General features: G+C 38.6%; 1 protein-coding gene across 1 annotated transcript in view; it reads left to right on the forward strand.

The window, feature by feature from the left end:
• The window catches only part of LOC136866246 (DNA repair protein RAD51 homolog 3), a 104,701-nt gene that overhangs the window by 47,205 nt on the left and 35,263 nt on the right, over nt 1-22,233 (forward strand). Inside the window, exons 4-5 of the mRNA XM_067143042.2 lie at nt 8,282-8,388; nt 15,075-15,268. Of these exons, the coding sequence (XP_066999143.2) occupies nt 8,282-8,388; nt 15,075-15,268 (301 nt within the window). The remainder of the gene's footprint in view (nt 1-8,281; nt 8,389-15,074; nt 15,269-22,233) is intronic.

Genomic DNA, 22,233 nt, shown 5'->3' on the forward strand with positions numbered 1-22,233 from the left:
CTTGTATTTGGAGATAGCCAGGCAAGAGGAATTGCGAAGGAAATCAACAATGAAGATATTGCAGCATCGGCCGTCGTCTATTCTGGGGCCCCAGTCAAGAATGTACTCAAAAACACGGAGCAGGAAGCAAGAAATCTCAGAAGTCATGATGCAGTAGTGATCATCGACAGGACAAACAACGTAGCTCACAACAATGCCAAGAATTTCAGTTCACAACTTAAATGTAGGCTATACTAGGTAAGCTGACTCACACTAACATCTTTGTAGTGAACGTGCCCCACAGGCATGATTTGAGTAGAGACTCATGTGTGAACATTGAAATGGACAAAGTTAATACAGATATGGTTAAAATTTGTAAATATTTTCGTAATACTCAGGTAATTGAATGCAGTAATTTTGAGATACACTGTTAGTGAAAACATGGCCTTCATCTAAACAATTCAGGTAAACGAAAGATTGCAAATATTGTTCTCGATTTTATTCATCATAAAATATGTACTATAAAAAGGGCAACACCCATGGGTTATAATACCAGGAAAACTAGTAGAAAGAGCCAGCTGTACTTCAAGCTGGCTCAGTCAACTAGAAGATGAAATTCAGGAAAGTAAGAAATTTCAAGTTACCCAATTGCAAGAGTCAAGTTTTAGGGAGGAAGGGGTTCTGAGATTGCTCTTGGTACACTGTCAAACTGTAGTAAATAAGCAATTAAAATTTGGTAAATTCATGGAATTTTATGAGATTGATGTGGTGATATGAGTGGAATCACGGTTGAGAGAAGGGGGGTGTAATAGAAGAGTACTTCCAGAAAGGTATACAGTCTATTGTAGAGACCGAGGAGATAAAATGGGAGGGGGGATGTGTTTATTCTGCTGAAGGAAACTTACTGCTCACATGAATGGTTTACTGATGAAAGGGATGGAAATATTAGGGATAAAATTAGTTTGATAATATGAAGGAGGTGGGAATTATAGGAGCATATAGGGCTGGAAGTGAAGAAAGAGACATGGAAATATTTGAGAAAAAAAATAGATTATACTAATAAAAACAACAATAATGATACAGTAATAATTGGGGGAGATCTAAACTTGCCTGAAGTTGAATGGAATGGAGCTGCAAGTGAAGCCCATGAACAGAAACTGGCAAATAAGTTAATTTAGGAGGGAGGATTTATACAAGTAGTACAAGCACCAGCTCGTCTCAAAAACTTACTAGATGTATTCTTGGTTAAACCATGGGAAATTGTTGATAAAACTGAGGTAATTGAAGGAATTGAAGGCTATAATAATGGATGCAGGACTGGTATCAGAAAGGCTTAATAAGAGGATCACACAAGATGGGAAATTGTACAGAAAAAATAAAGTTGATGAATTCGGGATTTACCTTAAATCACAATTCAGTTCTTGGATAAGTGAAGGGAGTAATGCTGATTCACTTTGGGCAAAATTTAAAGAAATGATTTGGGAAGGAGAGAAGAGATTTGTATCTGTTAAGAAGGGTAAAATGACCTCAGACCCTGTTTATTATACGAGTACAAGGGAAATAAGAAAATGTAGAATAGTGAATAGGAAAATCAAAGAGGGTAGGGAGAATATAGAAACTAGAAAACAGGTCATGAGGGAACTTAATAGAGTGAAAAGGAAGCAAAAGAGAATTACATCAATGGCATACTTCAAGAGGGTAATGACCACAAAGGGAAATGGAGAAAGCTGCATTCATATATTAGGAATCAAAAGGGAAAAAGGAATCTAAATTCCCACAGTGGTGGGAAAAGGGGGTGATCACATTTTATTCGATATAGAGAAAGCAAATCTATTGAGAGGGGAATTCATAGATTCAGTAGAAGATTGTCAGGAGTTGGAAACCGAAACAGAAGATAGAGAGGGAGAGATACAGAAGGAAACAAAAAGCTTCTCATTCACAAATGAGGATATTTTCAGAGAAATCCAACTGCTTGTGCAAGGAAAAGCAGCAGGGACTGATCAAATTACTGGGGAGGTATTAAACGGGGTGGTATATAGTGCCTCATTTAAAATTTCCCTTTGACTATGTCAGAAATAATAGTGTAATACCAAAGGAATGGAAGGAATCTATAATACCAATTTATAAAGAGCAAAGGGCGATAAAAGGAAACCTGAGAACTACAGGCCAGTCAGCCTGACCAGTGTAGTTTGTAAAATACTGGAGAGTTTAATAGCAAAGTACATCAGAGGGGTATGTGAAGATCAAAATTGGTTCATGAGGGGCGAGTTTGGATTTAGAAAGAAATTTTTTCGTGAGGCACAACAGGTGGGATTTCAGCAGGACTTATCAGATCAGTTGGATTCAGGAGGCCAGTTGGATTGCATAGCCATAGACCTTTCCAAAGCATTTGATAGAGTGGAACATGGAATATTATTAAAGAAACTGGAGGGAATAGGATTGGACATAAGGGTTATATGCTGCATAAGAACATTACTAAATTCAAGAGTTCAGAAAGTCAAAGCAGGAAATCATGTATCACAGGGAGATAAAGTTAGGAAAGGAATTGCACATGGTAGTATAAACGGTATATTACTTTTCTTAACCCCAATGCATCCGTAAGCGGACTGGTACGCGCTCGAGCGCCTGGGCCAGGACTCCGTAAGCGGACTGGTACGCCGGAGTGCAAGGTCGCGTATTAGAGACGTTTGTGACATCTGTAGGCTTTTTCTGGAAACATTTCTACTGGAAATCTGTTCTTGGTGTCTCATAGTGTCCACAGAGTGCTCTGGTATGCAACTTTGGCAAAGCGAATTGATTGAAATATCGATCGAGAAATCTGTATTCTGTTGTTGACAAGATGGCTGACTGAGAAGGAAGTTGCTTGCTCGCGCGAAATGCTCAGTAATAGCGAAATTCAAAGCATATTTGATGTTTTAGGCTCTGATTTCAGCAGTATTAGTGAGGAAGAAGTTATTAGTGATCCTGTGCATGAATGAAAACGAAATATATCACCAGAGATCTTTCCGTAGTAATATCGTACGAGATGGAATGCCGAATGAACTTTCTCCCGCCCCTCAAGATCCGATTGCGACTGCCGGATTTGAACCTACAATCTTGGTACCTGGATGTGAACACTTTACCACTGATCCCAGGACTTAATAATAATAATAATAATAATAATAATAATAATAATAATAATAATAATAATAATACACCGAGAGAGACATACGGCTGTAAGTTCGTATTTGGGATATAGGTTCGAATCTCTTCATTCACTTACTCATGATTTGTTTCCCATTAATTCCTTATTTCCACATCAGGCAAATGTTAGGCTCATGTCGTATAATTAAGGCCATAACACACACTAAAGAACTTCTGAAGTGAGATAAGGTAATGAAAAATTTAAGATTTCAAAGGGATTTTTTGTGTGTTATATTTCTGTATTGTTCTGTTTTTGGTGTCATGAGCAATAGTGTGGAATTTCTCAATAATATACAACAGGTCCAGTGATAATACGCGCAGTCGATCACCCACTATACTGTTTTAACCGAAAGCTTGCAACACCCAGGTTGCATACTAAAAAGTTGGCGGATTCCTAGCAATGTCAGAGCAAAGGGCGGGTGGATGCATATGGGTTAATATATACAAACGATTTAGGGAACAGTATAACATCAAAAATAACATTGTACGCAGATGACATAATTGTTTATAGAAAAATAAACAACATTGATGATGGTTCAGAATTACAAAGGGACCTTGACAGTATCCAACAATGGATTGAAGAGAATAATATGGAGGTTAATGATGGCAAATCAACTGTTATAACATTTACAAACAAGAGCATATAAACTGAATTTAAATATACTTTGGATGAAGTAATTGTCGCAAAAGATGGCAAGTGCAAATATTTAGGTGTGAGATTTGAAAGTAATTTGCACTGGGTCATATTGATGACATTGTTGGGAAAGCATACATATGCCATAATGAGGTTACTTAACCTTCCAGCGGGCGCGTGGGCGGCAATTTGGCCGCCTTTTGGAGAAAATCGCGAGATTGTGCCCTTCATGGACAACTAGCTAGGCAGGACTGCCGGCTATTCTTTAATTACTCATTTTGATGCGAGACAGCGCTTTCGTACTTTTTCCAGTCGGCGCCGATCTGCTGCTGTTCAGTTGCTAAGTGGTGTGTGCCATTGTCGTTCGAGTCAGGCGGCCAGTCTGCCGCCACGCGCCCGATTGTTTTCGTGTTCTCTCACACCCGAACGAAACATGTAAGTAAATATATTTCGCTCGTGTGTGCGTGTGTGTGTGTGAAAGAGAGAGGGGAACGTTTTCTTTTGTGCATAAATGTTCAAACATATTTATATTTTGAAGTTTCCTTAGTTTTCTGAGTGATTTCCTCCTTTGTCCTATTGTTTTTCTTGAATAATATTGACGTAATTGTGTCTTATTACGCGTTTCAGGGCACGATACAATGATCCTGATTCTATTCTCCGAATTCTTGATGAATTGGAAGAAAAAGAAGAAACGAATGAAGGAGAAGATGTTTGGGACGATCCTAATGATATTGACTTCGAACCCGAAGTTATCGAAATGGACGTTCACAGCAGTGACTCTGAAGTTGAGATGGACAGGGTTGATGATGTAAGCGATGACGACCGTGATGTCAGCACCCTACGTTTCTTCATTGGGAGAGATGGTGAGACATTATGGGCAAATAATCCCATGGGAAGAAGTACAAAAACAAAGGCGAAGAACTTGATAAAAACTTTTCCTGGTCCTAAAGGACAAGCTCGCCATTGTAAAACTGAACTAGAATGTTTTCTCACCATAATAAATTCAAACATGGTCGATGAAATTGTTAGACACACAAATACGTTTATTGACAGGGTAAAAATGCAACATCCAGAAGGTCGAGAAAGAGATTTTAGAGAAACAACAAGATCAGAAATTTTAGCTCTTTTTGGTGCCTTGTTCTTGATAGCTATGAAAAGAGCAAACCGCACAAACTTATCGGAATTGTTTACTACCAATGGAACCGGAATGATAATACTGCGGGCTAACTTCAGTGAACGCCGCTTTCGATTCCTGTTGAGAAGTCTTCGATTTGATGACGTGAATACTAGGACTGAACGTACGGAAAATGACAAACTGGCCACTATTCGGGAATTTCTCAATCACTTCATTGCAAACTGTCAAAGTGCCTATTGTCTTGGTGAGTTTGTAACTATAGATGAAATGTTAGTTGCATTTCGTGGCCGCTGTAGTTTTATACAGTATATGGCCAAAAAGCCCGCCAAATATGGCCTCAAAGTTTATGCAGTGTGCGATTCCCGAACTTTCTATACTTACAATTAGGAGGTATACTGTGGGACGCAGAAACCAGGGCATTATGAAGTTTCAAATAAGCCTTTTGATGTAGTAAGGAGGTTGAGCGAGCCAATAAAAAATACCAACCGAAATGTGACTACTGATAATTATTTCAGTAGCTACCCCTTGGCCGAATACCTACTGGAACAAGGACTGACCTTTGTAGGCACCCTGAAGAAGAACAAACGAGAAGTTCCACCCGAGTTTGTAACTGAAAATAGACATCTAGTTCCCAGAAAATACCAGTTTGGATGCCAATATGATAAAAGCCTTGTATCAGTGGTTACAAAAAAGAAGAAAGTTGTGTTAGTTCTATCAACAGTGCATGATGATGCTGAAATTGATCAGCAATCTGGGAAAACATTCCACGGACTTGATGACTTCACGGTGCTTGACTTCCAGACAAACACAAAGGTGGCCGATGGTACTGTTTCATCGCTTCCTTGATATTGCTGGAATAAATTCATGCATTATATACAAAGCAAACAACGCAGAAAAAACACTTCGTGGAGAGAATATACTTTCAAATTGGCGATGGCACTCATGGAGGAAAACTTGAAACACCGTGCAACGATTTGGTCTCTTCCAAAGGATTTGCATGTTTTCTTGGCACAGTACAGGGATAGTGAACCGACTGGAAGTTCAGGAAGTGTTTCAAGAACGCGATGTATTTGCTATCGTTGCAGGTCAAAAAAGAACAACCGTACTTGTCTACAGTGCCATAAATGTGAAAGATTCGTCTGCAAAAAGCATTCACAGCAAGTAGTTTCCTGTGATACTTGCCTGAAGAACATGGAAGAGGAAGATATGGTGTAGTTGATTTCAAGGAAAGTCATTGTACTGCATGACTTAAGTTCCTTTCATCCTTGCCGCCATTTCAGTTTACTTGTTTCACTGAAGAATTGTTTTTCGCTTCTTGAAACAAGCGTAAATAACTGAACTTCCTAAATGTAGACAATATTTAGCCATTTAAAAAGTTTTTCGGGTATGTAACGTTATTATGTGTCAGACAAGACTGAATTCAGTGCTCAGGAATGTTATTTGCTCTATAATGTTTAGTTCAGGAGTGCAATTAAAAGTGCTTGATTTCTTATACTTCGAAAATACTTCCTCATTTTCATTTTCTACAGTTATTAAATGCTATATTGCGCCTCAGACGACTGAATTATTTGTTTATTATTCATGCCACTGTCCTTTTATGAGGACGTTATCAACTATTTTTAATAAAGTATATTGTGTGCTTTGTAGAAATGTATGTGAAGTTATTCATTTCAGTTTCCCATGATTCACTGCATGTAAATCGAGTACTGCTTATGTGAAAAGAAAGGGCGGCCATTTAGCCACCGCGCGCCCACACGTGAGATCCAGGTATGCGCGCCCACTGGAAGGTTAAAGTATGCAACAGAGAATTAAAAGAGAAAATTTACTTTTCTTAATATACGTAAATGATTTAGGGAACAATATAACATCAAAAATAAGATTGTATGCAGATGACATAATTGTTTATAGGGAAATAAATACCATTGAGGATTGTTCAGAATTACAAAGGGACCTTGAGAGTATCCAACAATGGGTTGAAGAGAATAACATGAAGGTTAATGGAGGCAAATCAACTGTTACAATATTTACTAACAGGAGTTTTAAAACTGAATTTGAATATACTTTGGATGGGGTAGTTATCCCAAAAGATGGCAAGTGAAAATACTTAGGTGTAAGATTTGAAAGTAATTTGCACTGGAAGGGTCATGTTGATGACATTGTTGGGAAAGCATACAGATCGTTACATGTCATAATGAGGCTACTTAAAGGATGCAACAAAGAATTAAAAGAGAAAAGTTACTTAAGTATGGTTCGTCCATTATTGGAATATGCAAAAAGTGTTTGGGATCCTCATCAGGAATACCTAATAAAAGAAATAGATAGCGTGCAGAGGAAAGTGACAAGATTTGTAACGGGATTTCTGGAGAAACAGTAGTGTATCAGGAAAGTTAGAGAAAATTGGGTGGTAAACTTTAAGTAAGAGAAGGGAGAAAACTAGGCTTATAGGAATAGCCTATACAGGAGAGGAAGCATGGGGAGAAATCCATGAGAGGCTTCAGTTGGAAAATAATTTCATCGACAGGGCTGACCACATGTATAAAATTTAGCAGAAGTGATGGGGGTAAATTTTCATTCATTGGGAAAGGCGTGAAGGAGTGGAACAGTCTACCAGGGTAAGTGTTTGATCCTTTTCCAAAATCTGTACAGATATTCAAGAAAAGAATGAACAGCAACAGAGAAAAGAAATGAAATGTTAGAGGGCATTTGACCTATACAGGTTATTGTAAATAAAGAGTTTTTGTGAATAAATTAATTCTATTCCTGGGTCTGTGGAGATTGGACAGCCGAAGTAGGGGTGAAGTACAGTGGGGATTTCGAGGGCCCTGGGACCGCTACGGTAGCTGTGAAGGCCCTTTAGGAACTCTGAAAAGCGAGGGGCTTGCAGGTCATTATGCTTGTTAGGTACCAAAATGGGTTTAAAAAATGCAATGTAAATTTTAATCTTCAGCAGTTGTATAGTATTATTTGAAGTAATTCCACATACTGTATATGAGTTGATTATGTTTGTAAGTACAGAAGATATTATGAGTAGAATTTTGTAAATAATATAAATTTATTAAGGATGAACTGTGTGTCTAATAGAAAAAAATTGTTAACGTAAATTGTATAATACTGTATTTTAGGAAAATTTCTTCTTCTCTTGTTAATGTAATATTTAATGCTTGATAATAATGTATTTTTTTTGGTACCATTTGCAACCGAGGTAGATGCCTCATTTGCAAATAAAATGATTTGATTTGATTTCATTTCATTTGTCTCTGATAACATGCTACATATTTGTAGGAATTAAAGAAATGTGAATGTCCTCTTTCTGAACTATAAAAGCGTTAATATTTTTATGTGTATTTCAGCTTCCAACTTTGTGTAGATGTGCAGATTCCAGTAGCGTTTGGTGGCATAGGAGCACAAGCGGTGTTCGTGGATACAGATTCTGGATTTTCCATAGATAGATTATTAGGTATGAGTAAATTAATCATTATCATCTAACCAACCATGGGCTGTGTCTGCTTGGAAAAGGCCTCTCTCTCTTTTACTGTCTTCCCACTTTCTTTCTCTTATCACCCTGGTCCAGTCCCTTCCTCTTTTCTGTTCACCCTCCTCTTTCACTTTCAGCCACATATCCCATCATCTTCTTTTTGGTCATTTTCCTTGTATATCCGCCTTGTGTTTTTTTCTGTGTCTTCTATTCTCCAGCATTCTCTTTGTGTGTCCATACCATCGGAGTCATGCTTTCTCAATCTTGTATGCAAGGATTCCTCTTGCAATTTGTGATATTTTCATTTCTCATTTTGTCCTATCTCATTACTGCTATACTGTTTCTCAGAAACAATAACTTAATATATTTCTAACGAAGCTGCTTTAGTTTGTCAGATGTAAAATGTACTTATAATCCCAAAGTTACATGACGGTAAACAGTGATTTAGTTTTTTCTCCGAGTGAAATGTTCGGTAATAATATGTGTATGAAGTGCAATGGATCTATCACAGAAGTAATAATAGTATTAATAGTCTTAATGCTTCTTATGAGCGCGCATTTAAGAATACGTTTGGTAGTGAATTGTCAGATCCGGTAGACAATCTCGTTTCCGATAACCTCACTTCGGACTCCTCGTATTTGAGGTTTAGAATAAGATGTCTGGAACATGAACTCTCATCTACATACATACATACATACATACATACATACATACATACATACATACATACATACATACATACATTATCATTATAGACCATTATGCCTTTCAGCGTTCAGTCTGCAAGCCTCTGTGAATTTACTAAACGTTGCCACAATCCTCTATTTGCAACTAGTGTTGTGGCCTCATTTAGTTCTATAACTTTTATCTTTAAGTCGGTAGAAACTGAGTCTAACCATCGTCGTCTCGGTCTCTCTCTACTCCTCTTACCCTCCATGACAGAGTCCATTATTCTCCTAGGTAACCTATCCTCCTCAATTCGTCTCACATGACCTCACCACCGAAGCCGGTTTATGCGTACAGCTTCATCCATCGAGTTCATTCCCAACTTAGTCTTTATCTCCTTGTTCCGAGTACCCTCCTGCCATTGTTCCCACCGGCAATCATTCTCACTGTCTGTTACTTCTAACTTATGAATAAGATATCCTGAGTCAACCCAGCTTGTGCTCCCATAAAGCAAAGTTGGTCTGAAAACAGACCGATGTAAAGATAGTTTCGTCCAGGAGCTGACTTCCTTCTTACAGAACACTGTTGTTCGCAACTGCGAGCTCACTGCATTAGCTTTACAGCACCTTGATTCAATCCCACTTACTATATTACCATCCTGGGAGAACACACAACCTAAATACTTAAAATTTTCTACCTGTTCCAGCTTTGTATCACCAATCTGACATTCATTTCTGTTGAATTTCTTACCTACTGACATCAATTTAGTCTTCAAGAGGGTAATTTTCATACCATACTCATTGCACCTATTTTCAAGTTCCAAGATATTAGACTGCAGGCTGTCGGCACTATCTGCCATTAAGACCAAGTCATCAGCATATGCCAGACTGCTTATTATATTTCCATCTAACTTGTAACCCCCTAATAAGCAAGGTTACAAGTAGTAGTTTATAGTAATGATAATAATAATATTTGCTACCACTGTGCAAACACATCGTTACACAGAAACACACTTTGACCCAAGGAGGAATGATAATAAGTTACAGGAAAATAAAATCATAACAAACAGGTTAACAAACATAACGGCTAAGAAAGGATAGTATGGAAGGTGGCTGGGAACCATATCAATGCAGTGGAAGGTTAAAACTGTCAGAAGGAATAAAATTTAGGTAACATGCCCTTAGAAGGCTATTCATAGAAAATACATTTAAGATAATTATCCTAGTGCAGCGCACTTTTAGTAGGCAGCCTCCTCGAAAACACTTCTGAGGCAGGTGCCTGTCCTAAAAGTGTATATATCTAGGATGATGCAAAACTAAGAGACAGCCCCAAGGGGAAATTAATACTGTAGATTATAATTACATCGAAAGGCAGTGAACCTAATTTACGAAAACAACAAAATGGGAACTGTCTCTTTACAAATGTGACGCGACTTACCGAAAAGGCTAAGCCATTTTAATTAAATTTGGAAGCTGAAGGAAAACACTGGTGAGCTCCGGCGAGAGAAATTAAATGAAACACTACATTTGAAAATAAATACCTGAAAGGTGAAAAACAATTAAGTGCTTACGTGGTGGAGGGGCCAAGAAGACCCGTTACCTTGAAGGCAACCTTTCCCTTCACTGGTCAAACAGAAAAGACGCCTAGGAAGAGCAAGCTCTAGCGAAACATTTCTCTCCGGAAATTAGGAAACCTTACAACAGCCAATGAGCGTCCGATCTTTTTCCTTCACCTACCAATCACATTTACGTTTATTTTCTCCAATTAGAGCTCAGAAATTAGTGCTGACCAAGAACATTTGAGAAGCATCGAGAAGTTACGAAATTGATACAACTTTACGAAACCGGAAATATCCCATCCCGATCCGGCACGTGTACACTACAGGGTGTTTCCTAATACATCTTACTTTACTTTTCCCATGATAAAGAAACAATCTTGAAGCCATACGAAAATCAAACAATTCCAAAATTCACATACTGAGGAGAGACAAATCTTGAAGCCATACGAAAATCAAACAATTCCAAAATTCACATACCGAGGAGAGACAAACAAATGCATAAATGCATTACATATCAAATTAACCCATAAAATATATACAATTTCTTGCCGTCTTCCAAGTCCAAGTAATCAAGCCCAAGTAATCACTACATAACTGAATCCCTCCCTGCCACTTTATACCTTTCAGCAGATGATCCATGTAAACTACGAAGAGCAAAGGTGAAAGATTACAGCCTTGTCTAACCCCTGTAAGTACCCTGAACCAAGAACTCATTCTACCATCAATTCTCACTGCAGCCCAATTGTCAACATAAATGCCTTCGATTGATTTCAGTTATCTACCCTTAATTCCATAGTCCCCCAGTATGGCGAACATCTTTTCCCTGTCATGTGCTTTCTCTAGATCTACGAAACATAAACACAACTGTCTATTCCTCTCGTAAAATTTTTCAATTACTTGGCGCAAACTGAAAATCTGATCCTGACAGCCCCTCTGTGGTCTGAAACCACACTGGTTTTCTTCCAACTTCCTCTTAACCACTGATCGCACCCTCCCTTCCAAGATGCCAGTGAATACTTTGCCTGGTATACTAATCAATGAGATACCTCGATAACTGTTGCAATCCTTCATGTTCCCTTGCTTGTAGATAGGTGCAATTACTGCTTTTGTCCAATCTGAAGGTATCTTACCAACACTCTATGCTAATCTTACTACCGTATTTCCCGGCATAATCGTCGCACTTTTTATACCAAAATTTTCGAAAAAATAGTAGAATGCGACCATTATACGAAGAATTTTTAATATCAGTATTTGTATTACTCAAAAAATTTATTTATAAGTAAATTTTATTTGATACAAATTTAAGATGCATGTAATCGTTTATACATCAAATAATTAAAATAGTCTAAAACAAAATTCATAATTTTTCGCAACAGTTCGGCAAACGTTTTTCCAACCTTAAAATAAAACTGAACGTATTAAGTTAATTGTCATTAATTTGAGTATTAAAGTTAAAATATAACACTTGCAAAAAATTATTGCTTTGTTGTGAAATACGGACTTACCGGTACACAATTTATTCGAAATCTTCTGTGTCATTATTGCAGGTTTCGGTATCTGATGCGCTGTCCTCGCCGCTCTAAATACCAGTATCAGATTCTTCGTCTCTCTGCCACACTGCGTCATGTTCGGATCCGTCTAGTGCATTCGAAATCCCAGTCCTTTTGAAACTCTTGGAGACTAGTTCAGGTGGTATAAGATCCCAACTCTTCATCACCCATGAGCATAACAAGTCCAAGGGTGGACGCCTGATATTTCCAGCGGGCGTCAATTGCTGATCACCGCACATCATCCACTCGTAAAATCGACGTAAGTGGTCTTTAAAGGGTTTATTATTACGTCTAGTGGCTGCAAAGCAGATGTTAGGCCACCAGGAATGACTATCTGTTGTGTCTTATTTGTACTGAGAAGTTGCTTCACTTCATTCATGAGGTGACCTCGGAAACTATCTAAAAAAAGCAGAGCTGGTTGTTTTAGTAGTGCACCGGGTCTTCTATCCCACACAGTTTTAACCCAGTCCAGCATGCATTCTACGTCCATCCAACCCTTTGGTTGCACTCGTACATGAATTCCACGGGGAAACTGTATATTCTTAGGCATCGTTTTCCTCTGGAAAATGATGTAAGGCGGCAACTTTCTTCCACCAGCTGTAATGGCTAGCATTGCCGTGCATCACAACTTCTCACTACCGCTGGTTTTCATTAATACACTCCGTGCTCCTTTTAGCGCAGTAGTGCTGTTGCGAGGCATATAAAAAAAATAAATATTGGAGTCTGATCGGTATTACCGATTTGAGAAAGCAAGTACAAAGTTTCCTTGCGCAAATGTATGACAAATCGGTGAAAATTTACAATCCTGTCCGTGTAATCAGCAGGCAACTTTTGGCTTAGTGTTGTTCTCCTTTCGCACTGACAGATTGTGCCGTCGCATGAACCCCTTAATCCACCCACGACTCGCCTTAAACTGAGTTACCGGTATGTTGTGTTTGCGCGCTACCTCCCGTCCCTTAATTTGTAACATTTCATATGATACACTGCAGCCATTGCTACGTATTTCATTGACGTACATAAACACTTCTTTGTCAATTATAGGAAACTTCCCTGTTTTAGGACCTCTAAACGCACGTCTAGAAGGGTTTGTGCTTTTTATCTTGTTTTTTAATTTCCGCCAGTCACGCATCAACTTTTCACTCACTGAAGATTTTCTTTCTGCAGCTCTGTTCCCGTGCTGTTCAGCGAAGGCAATTACGCTTAGCTTGAAGCCCACAGAATAGTTTCTATATTTACCCACAATCGCTTATAAATGCTTTATACGTTAATGTTTTGCAATATAAATGACTTTCCATAATTGTTCACTATTAAAACAAATTATTTCTACAAACACCCCAAACACAAATTAAAAACTTAAATTCTCACATACACATGTCTACAGTAATCACATCAGTCACAAACAAATAAATGCATCTGTGATCTGTCCATTCCAGAGCAGCCAATACTGTTAGGCAGCAAGGAAGCACGCAGCAATTTGTTATCAGTTGAGCTCGTTGGTTGCGACACACTAGTGCGCTTGCGCAATGCTCGCAAACCGGAGCACAGACGTCTTCATACATCGCTCTAGCTAGCGCGGTGTAGATCTACTGTAGTTGACCGTGTTCCGAGACGTCAGTAACAAACATTCATTTTTTCAATTTCTTTTAAACATACAGTAATTAGGTTAATATTTCTTCCCAGTTATTGATGATTTTACATTACATTACTGGCGAGTTTATAAAATAAAACTTTCATACCATTGGATAATAATTATCTTGACTGCTTGGGTAAAAGTTTTCATCCCATGCCCAGACACTTATGATGTAGTAGTAAGATAAGAGTCTAGCGATGACAACTGAGACATTGTAAATAATTTGGCTGACCGTGAGCTGAATAATTCCGTGGAAATCTGCGTTATCATTATCGCAATAACACAGGAGCCGTCCCCATGGTGTAGGGGTAGCCTGCCTCTTACACGGAGGCCCCGGGTTCAATTCACGGCCGGGTCAGGGAATTTTACCTGTATCTGAGGGCTGGTTCGAGGTCCACTCAACCTACGTGATTACAATCGAGGAGCTATCTGATGGTGAGATGGCGGCCCCAGTCTAGAGAGCCAAGAATAACGGCCATGAGGATTCGTCGTGCTGACCACATGACATCTCGTAATCTGCAGGCTTTCGGGCTGAGCAGCGGTCGCTTGCTAGGCCAAGGTCCTTCACGACTGTTGCGCCGGGGGTAGGTGGTTGTAATAACGCAGAATTCTATCAGACCTCTTGTCTACTAAGACAAATGTGTGTTGGTACCGGTATTTCCTGGCGACGTTGCCGATAAGCGATAACTTACAGCCTTGGACATGCAATGATTATGCGATTAAATGTTTAAAGTCCGATTTTTGTATTGAAAACAAAGGATGCGACGATTGCGCGGTGGCAACGATTATGCCGGGAAATATGGTACTCTGTGAAGCCATTTCATTCCTGCCTTCCTACTATACTTCACCATTTCAGGTCTAATTTCATCTATTTCTGCTGCTTTATGACAATGAAGTTTATTTATCATCCTTTCCACTTCCTCTCATCTAAAGATGAAATAATCAAAATGTTATCCACGGATCTAGAAAATGCTCTACTCGAATTGAAGAACTTTAAACAAAATAATGTTGAAATGCCGAGACAATGCGAAAATGATTTTGAAGAGGTTAATTCGAAGAATGTTAGGCCTACCCAGAAACATGTTGCATTTAAAGAGTCTGTAAATAATAATTTAGTGACACAAAACAGTTTTCAAGTGTTAGAATCAAATGATCATGAGGCAAACATAGAATATGACTCAGCTGCAGTGTATCTTACATACTTGAGGGTTTGGAAGAAATGAATTTGAGGATGAAACTTAGAGAGATATTTTCTTCTTTCTAGATATTGCTGATGGCTGCATTAGACATCTTGAGTCAGTTTATCTGAAGCAGAAAGGAGAAGACATGAAAGCAGCTCTGAAAACATTTTCCAGAGAAAGTATCCTGCAGAATATTCATTATATATACAGAGAAGATATTGTGCATTGTATTGCTGTTGTGCCTCTCATAAAAGAATTACTGAAGACTGGTGCCCATGTAAGTACTATGTGCTTAGTTTTCCATGTGTAAACAGAATAGCTTACAACAGGCAGGAGCTAAACTGAGCTCAAAATTCTGTGAAACTTCATCACTATGCTCTTTGACTGTCAATGTGAAAACCTTGTATACTCTCTGATTAAATGTATCCAGACACCCCTTTATACACATAAAGTAGTGACTAGATGTTTCAGCAATCACTGCTACTGTTATAAAAGATGGCTGCGGGCTTGATGTTGTTTAGGGCTTCAAGATACTTGGTTGATGGATGTAGTAAGGGAGGAGCTTGGCGACTTCAAATTTTGTATGGTTATTTGGTTGTCACATCAGTCAACAGTAAATAAGGCCCTTTTTAACATTTTCTTTTCTTCTTCTTTATTCGTTATGCCCATTTACAGAGTGCGTTGGAACTTGATGATGGTTTTCCTTTCTTCTTTTCCTCCCAAAATCTCTTCATGAACTCGCTATGCTGTTTCTTGCGTTCTTTCGTCCATTGTTTCCCTGTGGTTCTTTTAGCCTTTTCCATAAATATGTGTTTTGCATCCAGAGTTCCAAAAGCCTTGCGATCCCTGATGGTATCTTCTGTGATGTTCATTTCTTTTAAGTCCTGCTTTATTTCCTCTAACCAGCTGATTTTGACCATCTTTTAATGAATTATACCAAGCAGTTTTTTTTTGCATTTTATTTTATTTTATTAGCTTCCTAAAAATGATCAAGGCTGCCAAAGCATAACAAAGTAAAATAATATGGTTAGACAATTGCTAATGATGACTCATGGGGATGTAATTGTGAAATGGGGACAGGATGACATAGCCACAACTAAACCATGACTAGGTAGGCCATATGTGTTGACCGTCAGGGACCGTTAAGCATTGAAGAAGGTAGTGTGGGAAAATCACATGACAGTGTGATACCTTCATTTGTGAATTCTGTAGTGCCACTAATTATTTAGCTAGCATCATAACTGTATGCTGGGAGATATGAGGACTGGGACTCAAAGCTCAGGCACCTGGGGCCTGTTTCATAAAAGTGCTACTTTTAGCAGTTACCTATTTGCAGTGTAAAATTTACTGGTTAGCAATCTGGAAAATCCTGTTTCATAAACAAGAACCTACACTGCTGAATTTGCTACACTAATTTTAGCAGATGGCAGTGTGACGTCATGCAAAGAACATACGACGTGGATGAAAATTATTCTCTCTGCCGGATTCCATGGCTTCCTAAATGCATTGGATTTACACACGACTCCAAAATATAGTAGCTCTGTTATGCTGTTGTCCTATAATATTATACTTTGGTACAATTGTTGAAATGTCAACATCATTTAGTAAACAACAAAAACCCATTAACCCAAGAGAGGTGATGTGACTTCATAACGCCATTGGCAACGTGCGGTGTCCTCGGACCCCTATCATTTTCTTGTCTTCTCTGATACTGGAATGAACGCAAAAGCAAATTTTATTAACTAAACAGTAAGAGAGGTTTCAACAGAGAATAAAACTACAATGTTGTACAAAGTACTTCACTGTCACGCTAACAAACTGATACAAATTACAGGCACAACAACAGTTTTGTTTGCCATCATTTGAATTTTTATTGCAATTCTGTTTCATTGTAAATCCCATTCAGATTCAGTAGTTATGTGTTCTCCAGTATCAATGCAAGGTTCACAAACATTTTTCATGTGCTTCTTGCATATATATTGTAAGCACCTACGACAAAGAATTAAGTACACAAAAAGTTCCACAAATGGTAACGCGGGGTTCCACGGGCACCCCAGTCACATTAAATAGCCGTTTTCTTTCTCTATGACAAAGAACACTGGAGCTGCATGCAGGAACTTGTTCAGGGAACGTGTGAATGGAGGTAGACAAAGTATTAACAGTATAGCGATCCAAACATGGGCGCAGTAGTTAGAGTTTCATCTTAGGGGTCTGCCATCGCCACTCCCGAGTTAAGTAAGAAAACTTTATAAGGAAAATTTTAGAACATAAGTATGTTTTGTTCTGAGCTTCATCGCCCACTCTAAGAAAAGACATTAAAAGGAAGGTGTGGGGAGAAATTTGAGACTGTGCTGTAGCAGTTGGACTTGTGACCAATGACAAAGACTTCAGCTATGTACAGGACACTGCATGGCCAAATATGAAGTCACGTGCAATGGTAATCTACTTCATGACAACCAGATAGATGTAGTACTGCTGCAGGAAACACACTGCGAAGAAAAATCAGCTTCACTCTAGATGTAAGATACCAGGATTTACCCTCGTTGCTGCTACATACCATAAGTGCTATGGCACTGCAACATATATTTTAAAAAATATATAGATAATGTAGAAATTTTAAATACAAACACTGACAATAACATCTTGATCATCAGAGTTAAAGCCCCAGACATAGAAATAATGAATTTCTACCAACCCTTATCACAACCCTGAGTGATGGAATCCATACAGAAAGTTCAACATCCTTCAGTTATCCTGGGTGACTTTAATAGTTGAAATACTTCTTGGGGCTATAAGAAACACCAACACATAGTATCCACATGGCAGAACAGGCTGATGTCAAAGATGTTTTTCTATTATGTGATGCCAAAGAAAGAGGAACGTTCCTCTCAGCCAGATGGAAACAAGAATATAATCCTTATTTCTGCTTTGTATCTAAAGATTTGCAAGGAAGACCTTTACGCTACACTAGGAGTGTATTAATGATTTTCCTTGAAGCCTGGATATGCATGTGCTTATAAAAGTTGGCCTACAAATTCACATCGTAAGATCAAACCCAGAGCCACGTTGGAATTTTTGAAAAGCTAACTGGCAAGCCTTCACCAGTGAAATGGAACACAATATTCAGTGTATACCATAAAAAACTAGGGAGCCTCCATGGCTGAGGTGGCAGCGCGCTGGCCTCTCACCTTTGTGTTCCGTGGTTCAAATCCTAGTCACTCTATGTGAGATTTGTGCTGGACAAAGTGGAGGTGGGACAGGTTTTTCTGCAGTTTTCCCTGTCATGTTTCATTACTGCAACACTCTTCAGTATCATTTCATTTAATCTGTTAGTCATTAAATCATTGCTCCGGAGGAATGCGACAGGCTTCCGCAGCCAGCACATTTCATATTCATTGACATTTCCTATTCTCTCTGCTAGATGGGAACTTCATTCATTCTTTTCCTGACCTGGTCGAATAACTGAAAACAAGCTTTGGATTGTAATTGTCATCAGCAAAAGCTGTAATAATCACTTTGTTGGGTTAATGTGTTCCCAAAGAACCATATCACTCGAGGATACCGTAAGGATTATATTCTTGAATGGAGTGAACAATTAAGGGAGTTGTGTGAAGAATTTAAAATTAATGACACTGAAGTTGCTGAAGAATTATTACAAGGTCTAGACTCTGTGATGAAAGAGAAAAGGAACAGACTTGAGACAAACATGAACTTCCAACATTTTAGGAGAAAAGCAACATCACTTTTAAGGAAACTGGGCAGTGACTGCCCAATCTAATGTAATCAGAATTCAAAGATAAATCCTGACCAAATAACAAAAAGAATTGTTGGCCCAACTAGACAGACACTGACGAAGCTAAAACTAGAGAAATCCAGAAGGAGAAAATGAAATTATCTCAGGCAAAAACAAGTTCACTTTTCTCACAACCAATCACAGCTGGAGAAATCTCAACCACTCTGTAAGAAACAAAGCCTGGGAAAGCAGCAGGGTTAGATGGAATTTACCTGGAATTTTTAAAAACTTCTGGTCGTTGAACAGTGGAGAGGCTTGCCAATTTATTCAGTGATGTATTACAAAATAATCTCAAATCTAAATTATTCTGTAGCAGGCTCTCGGCCATAATATTTCACTACATGCAAAGTGAACAAGTAGGATTTTGACTAGGTGCTAGCATTGACCAGTTACATCGAGAAGGGATTTCAAGACTAGAAAATTACCATTACGATGTTCGTGCATCTGTCATCCTCACATGACACAGTCTGGCTCCAAGGCATGATTCTGAAATTTCTGAAAATAATTCCATGTAGAACCCTTGCCTTCATGTTCAACAACATGCTTTGCAATGGGATAATTAAAATCTATCTAAGAGGCAATGTAAGCAAATCTTACAGATTGAATGTTGGATTGCTGCAGGATTCAGTTCTTGCTTCACTTGTGTTCAACATTTACACTGCAGATCTCCCCATTACAGCATCCAGAAAATTCATATGCGCTGTTGATATAGCTTTGATGGTACAGGATGCTGACTTCAAAAGATCCAAAGATATCATTACTAATCTTAAAGAAACTTTATGAGCATTTCAGCATCTGGCAACTAAAACCCAACAGAAATAAAATTGAAGTTAGCTGCTTCCACCTGGACAATAAAAAAGCGAACTATGAGTGTCAGGTTGAATTCAGAGGCCAAAACCGAAATCCAGCCCTCACACCAAATACCTAGGCATTCTTACAGATTGTTCACTCACGTACAAGGAACATTCATATAGAAACGCAGTGAAAGCTAAAACTCGTAACAACATCCTGCACAATTTAACTGGAACCGGCTGGGGAGCAGGAACAGCTTCTGTTCAAACAACAGCTCTTGCTTTAGTTTACCCAGTAGTTGAGTACTGCAGTCTGCACATGAAGAAGGTTGATATCCACTTAGGTGATTCTATGAGAACTGTATCTGGAACCATTAGTTCAACATCCATAAAATGGCTACTAGTGTTGTCAAACATTTAATCTCCACAACTTTGTAGACAGCTCAGGAAAACATGGCATAATTGTATGGGGAACCTATTGCTGCCCATTCATCAGGACTGTATCCAGAAAAAAACCTGAAAGAATGAAATCAACAAACCTTCCATGGAAACTGGGCAAAAGGTTGATTCAAACTGGATTCATTGTAAATCAAGCGTGCGGGAAGATTGGGCCACCTCAAACCCTGACCAGCTAAAATTAATAGGAGGTCCTGTCAGCTGTCCACCTGGCTTCAATCTACCTAGAAGAACCTGGACTTCCCTCAACTGAATAAGACACATATTACTCTATTAACTTCATTTTCCATATTGATGACTCCAATGATCACAAGTATAAAGATTGGAACTTTTCACCTAATCAATACTGTTATTTAATATAAGGTACTTAAAATATTTTTTATACATCGCAGTACCGATTTTGACCCTATGTGCGGGTCATATTCAGCTGCTGAATAACCTTAGTTGTATTAAAAATTACATATAATATTTAAAACACTAAGCAGACCTGGCCAGCAGCTGGAAACTGCAGATGATGATGATTTAAAACACTAACTATTCTAATTTTGAATGACAAGTTCTAAGTTACAGTGATGCATTATATTGTTGCCATTGATGCTTTCACGGCCTGTACTTATAGACATGATACTGTATAGGCTTTTTGGCTTATGCCATGTCAAAAAAATACAGTATCGTGCATTATATTATTAAAATATACTTAGAAGAAAAATTTTAAAGATCTAAAATGTTCACCAGTTTGTTATAATGTCACTGATCTTGATGTTCTTTCACGTGCTTATTCATTTGATTGATGTTTATTCACGTACTTATTCATTTGATTGTAGTGGTACAATGTTGATACTCTTATTTTAAGTTTAAAAACATCTTAATTGCTAAGTTAAATGGTACTGTGTTTTGTAAAACCTCCATGAGTAGAAGGGTTAGTAATACATTATCATATATCTTGATGTATTTGTACAATGAAACAGGTGCAAGTCAATTTAAAATCTTCTTATGGTTTGCTCGGGTCAAGTTATCTGGTTTTGTCCCATTAACTAAAGTGAGAATGTTCCCTTCTTCATAACTGCGATCTGTTGGACTGTGTCAGATTATCTAAGTAAAAGAAAGAAAAGAGTTTTACTGTTAGAGAATGTCTGTGGAACTTCTGCAGGACACGCCACCTCCCACCCCAACCCTTCCCCTTCCCCAAACCCTTTCCCTTGCTCCACCACCTCACCCCTTCAGTGCTGCAGTAGCCAGCACCCGTCGTACTCGAAGCAGTGCAGGACACGCTCCCGACAATCACACACATCACAGGCCAAGACAGCAAGTAAGTAAGTAACATTGCATACACAACATTTATAACAGGTTCCAGTAGGTCAGTAGGGTTGCTGAAGAAAGTTTAGGAAGACAGGAAAGATCAACTAAGAACCAATGGGTAACTCAGATACTAGACCTGATTGATGAACGACAAAAGTAGTGCGTCAGAGCAGGTGTGCCCACAGTCAGCTGCTCGACTTATCCAGCCGAGTCACACAGCTGAGACCAGACCTAGGACACCGCTCGTACACACCCGTTCCCTCCCCCCACTCTGTTAACAGCAGTGTGAGGAGACCTGAATCTCTGCTGCTTATCTACATATCCCTCCTTGCTCTCCTCTATCAACGGCAAACAACAATCACTACGAGGAGAAACAATATATATATATCTGCCACACTGCTATCTTCTACAGTAACTTCTGCTTCCTTTAACCTCTTTCTGACAACCTCTAAAAACTTGTTTAAGTTCCCAGTTCTTTCCACTCTCTCGCAATCCAGTTAACGATCTCCTGTTCATTGGGCGACTGTTTCATGGCTTTCAAGTGCCCCTCACTCATGAATTTCTCTCTCTCCACACGAGTTCCCTTACATGCTATTAACAAGTGGAACTCATCCCTTGTCTCCCCATGCAATAAACATATCAAGTTGTCATTCATTCTTGTCCAACCTTTATTCCTATAAATACTCATCATTCACCAGATTATTCCTCTTCTCTCTAATCTCTTCACATTATCTATTCTTATACTTACTGTTTGTTTAATTCTGATAAACGTGTTTAGGGACGTCTTTCTCCCACATTCAGCCTCCAGCTCCTGTGATTGAATATCTTTAATCCTTTTTAACGTATTCCTCCAACAAACTACATTCCTTCTTTCCCAATTCTTCCCCCAATAGTTTCCTAAAC

Source organism: Anabrus simplex, chromosome 3 (assembly GCF_040414725.1).
Source record: "Anabrus simplex isolate iqAnaSimp1 chromosome 3, ASM4041472v1, whole genome shotgun sequence".
Classification (NCBI taxonomy): domain Eukaryota; kingdom Metazoa; phylum Arthropoda; class Insecta; order Orthoptera; family Tettigoniidae; genus Anabrus; species Anabrus simplex.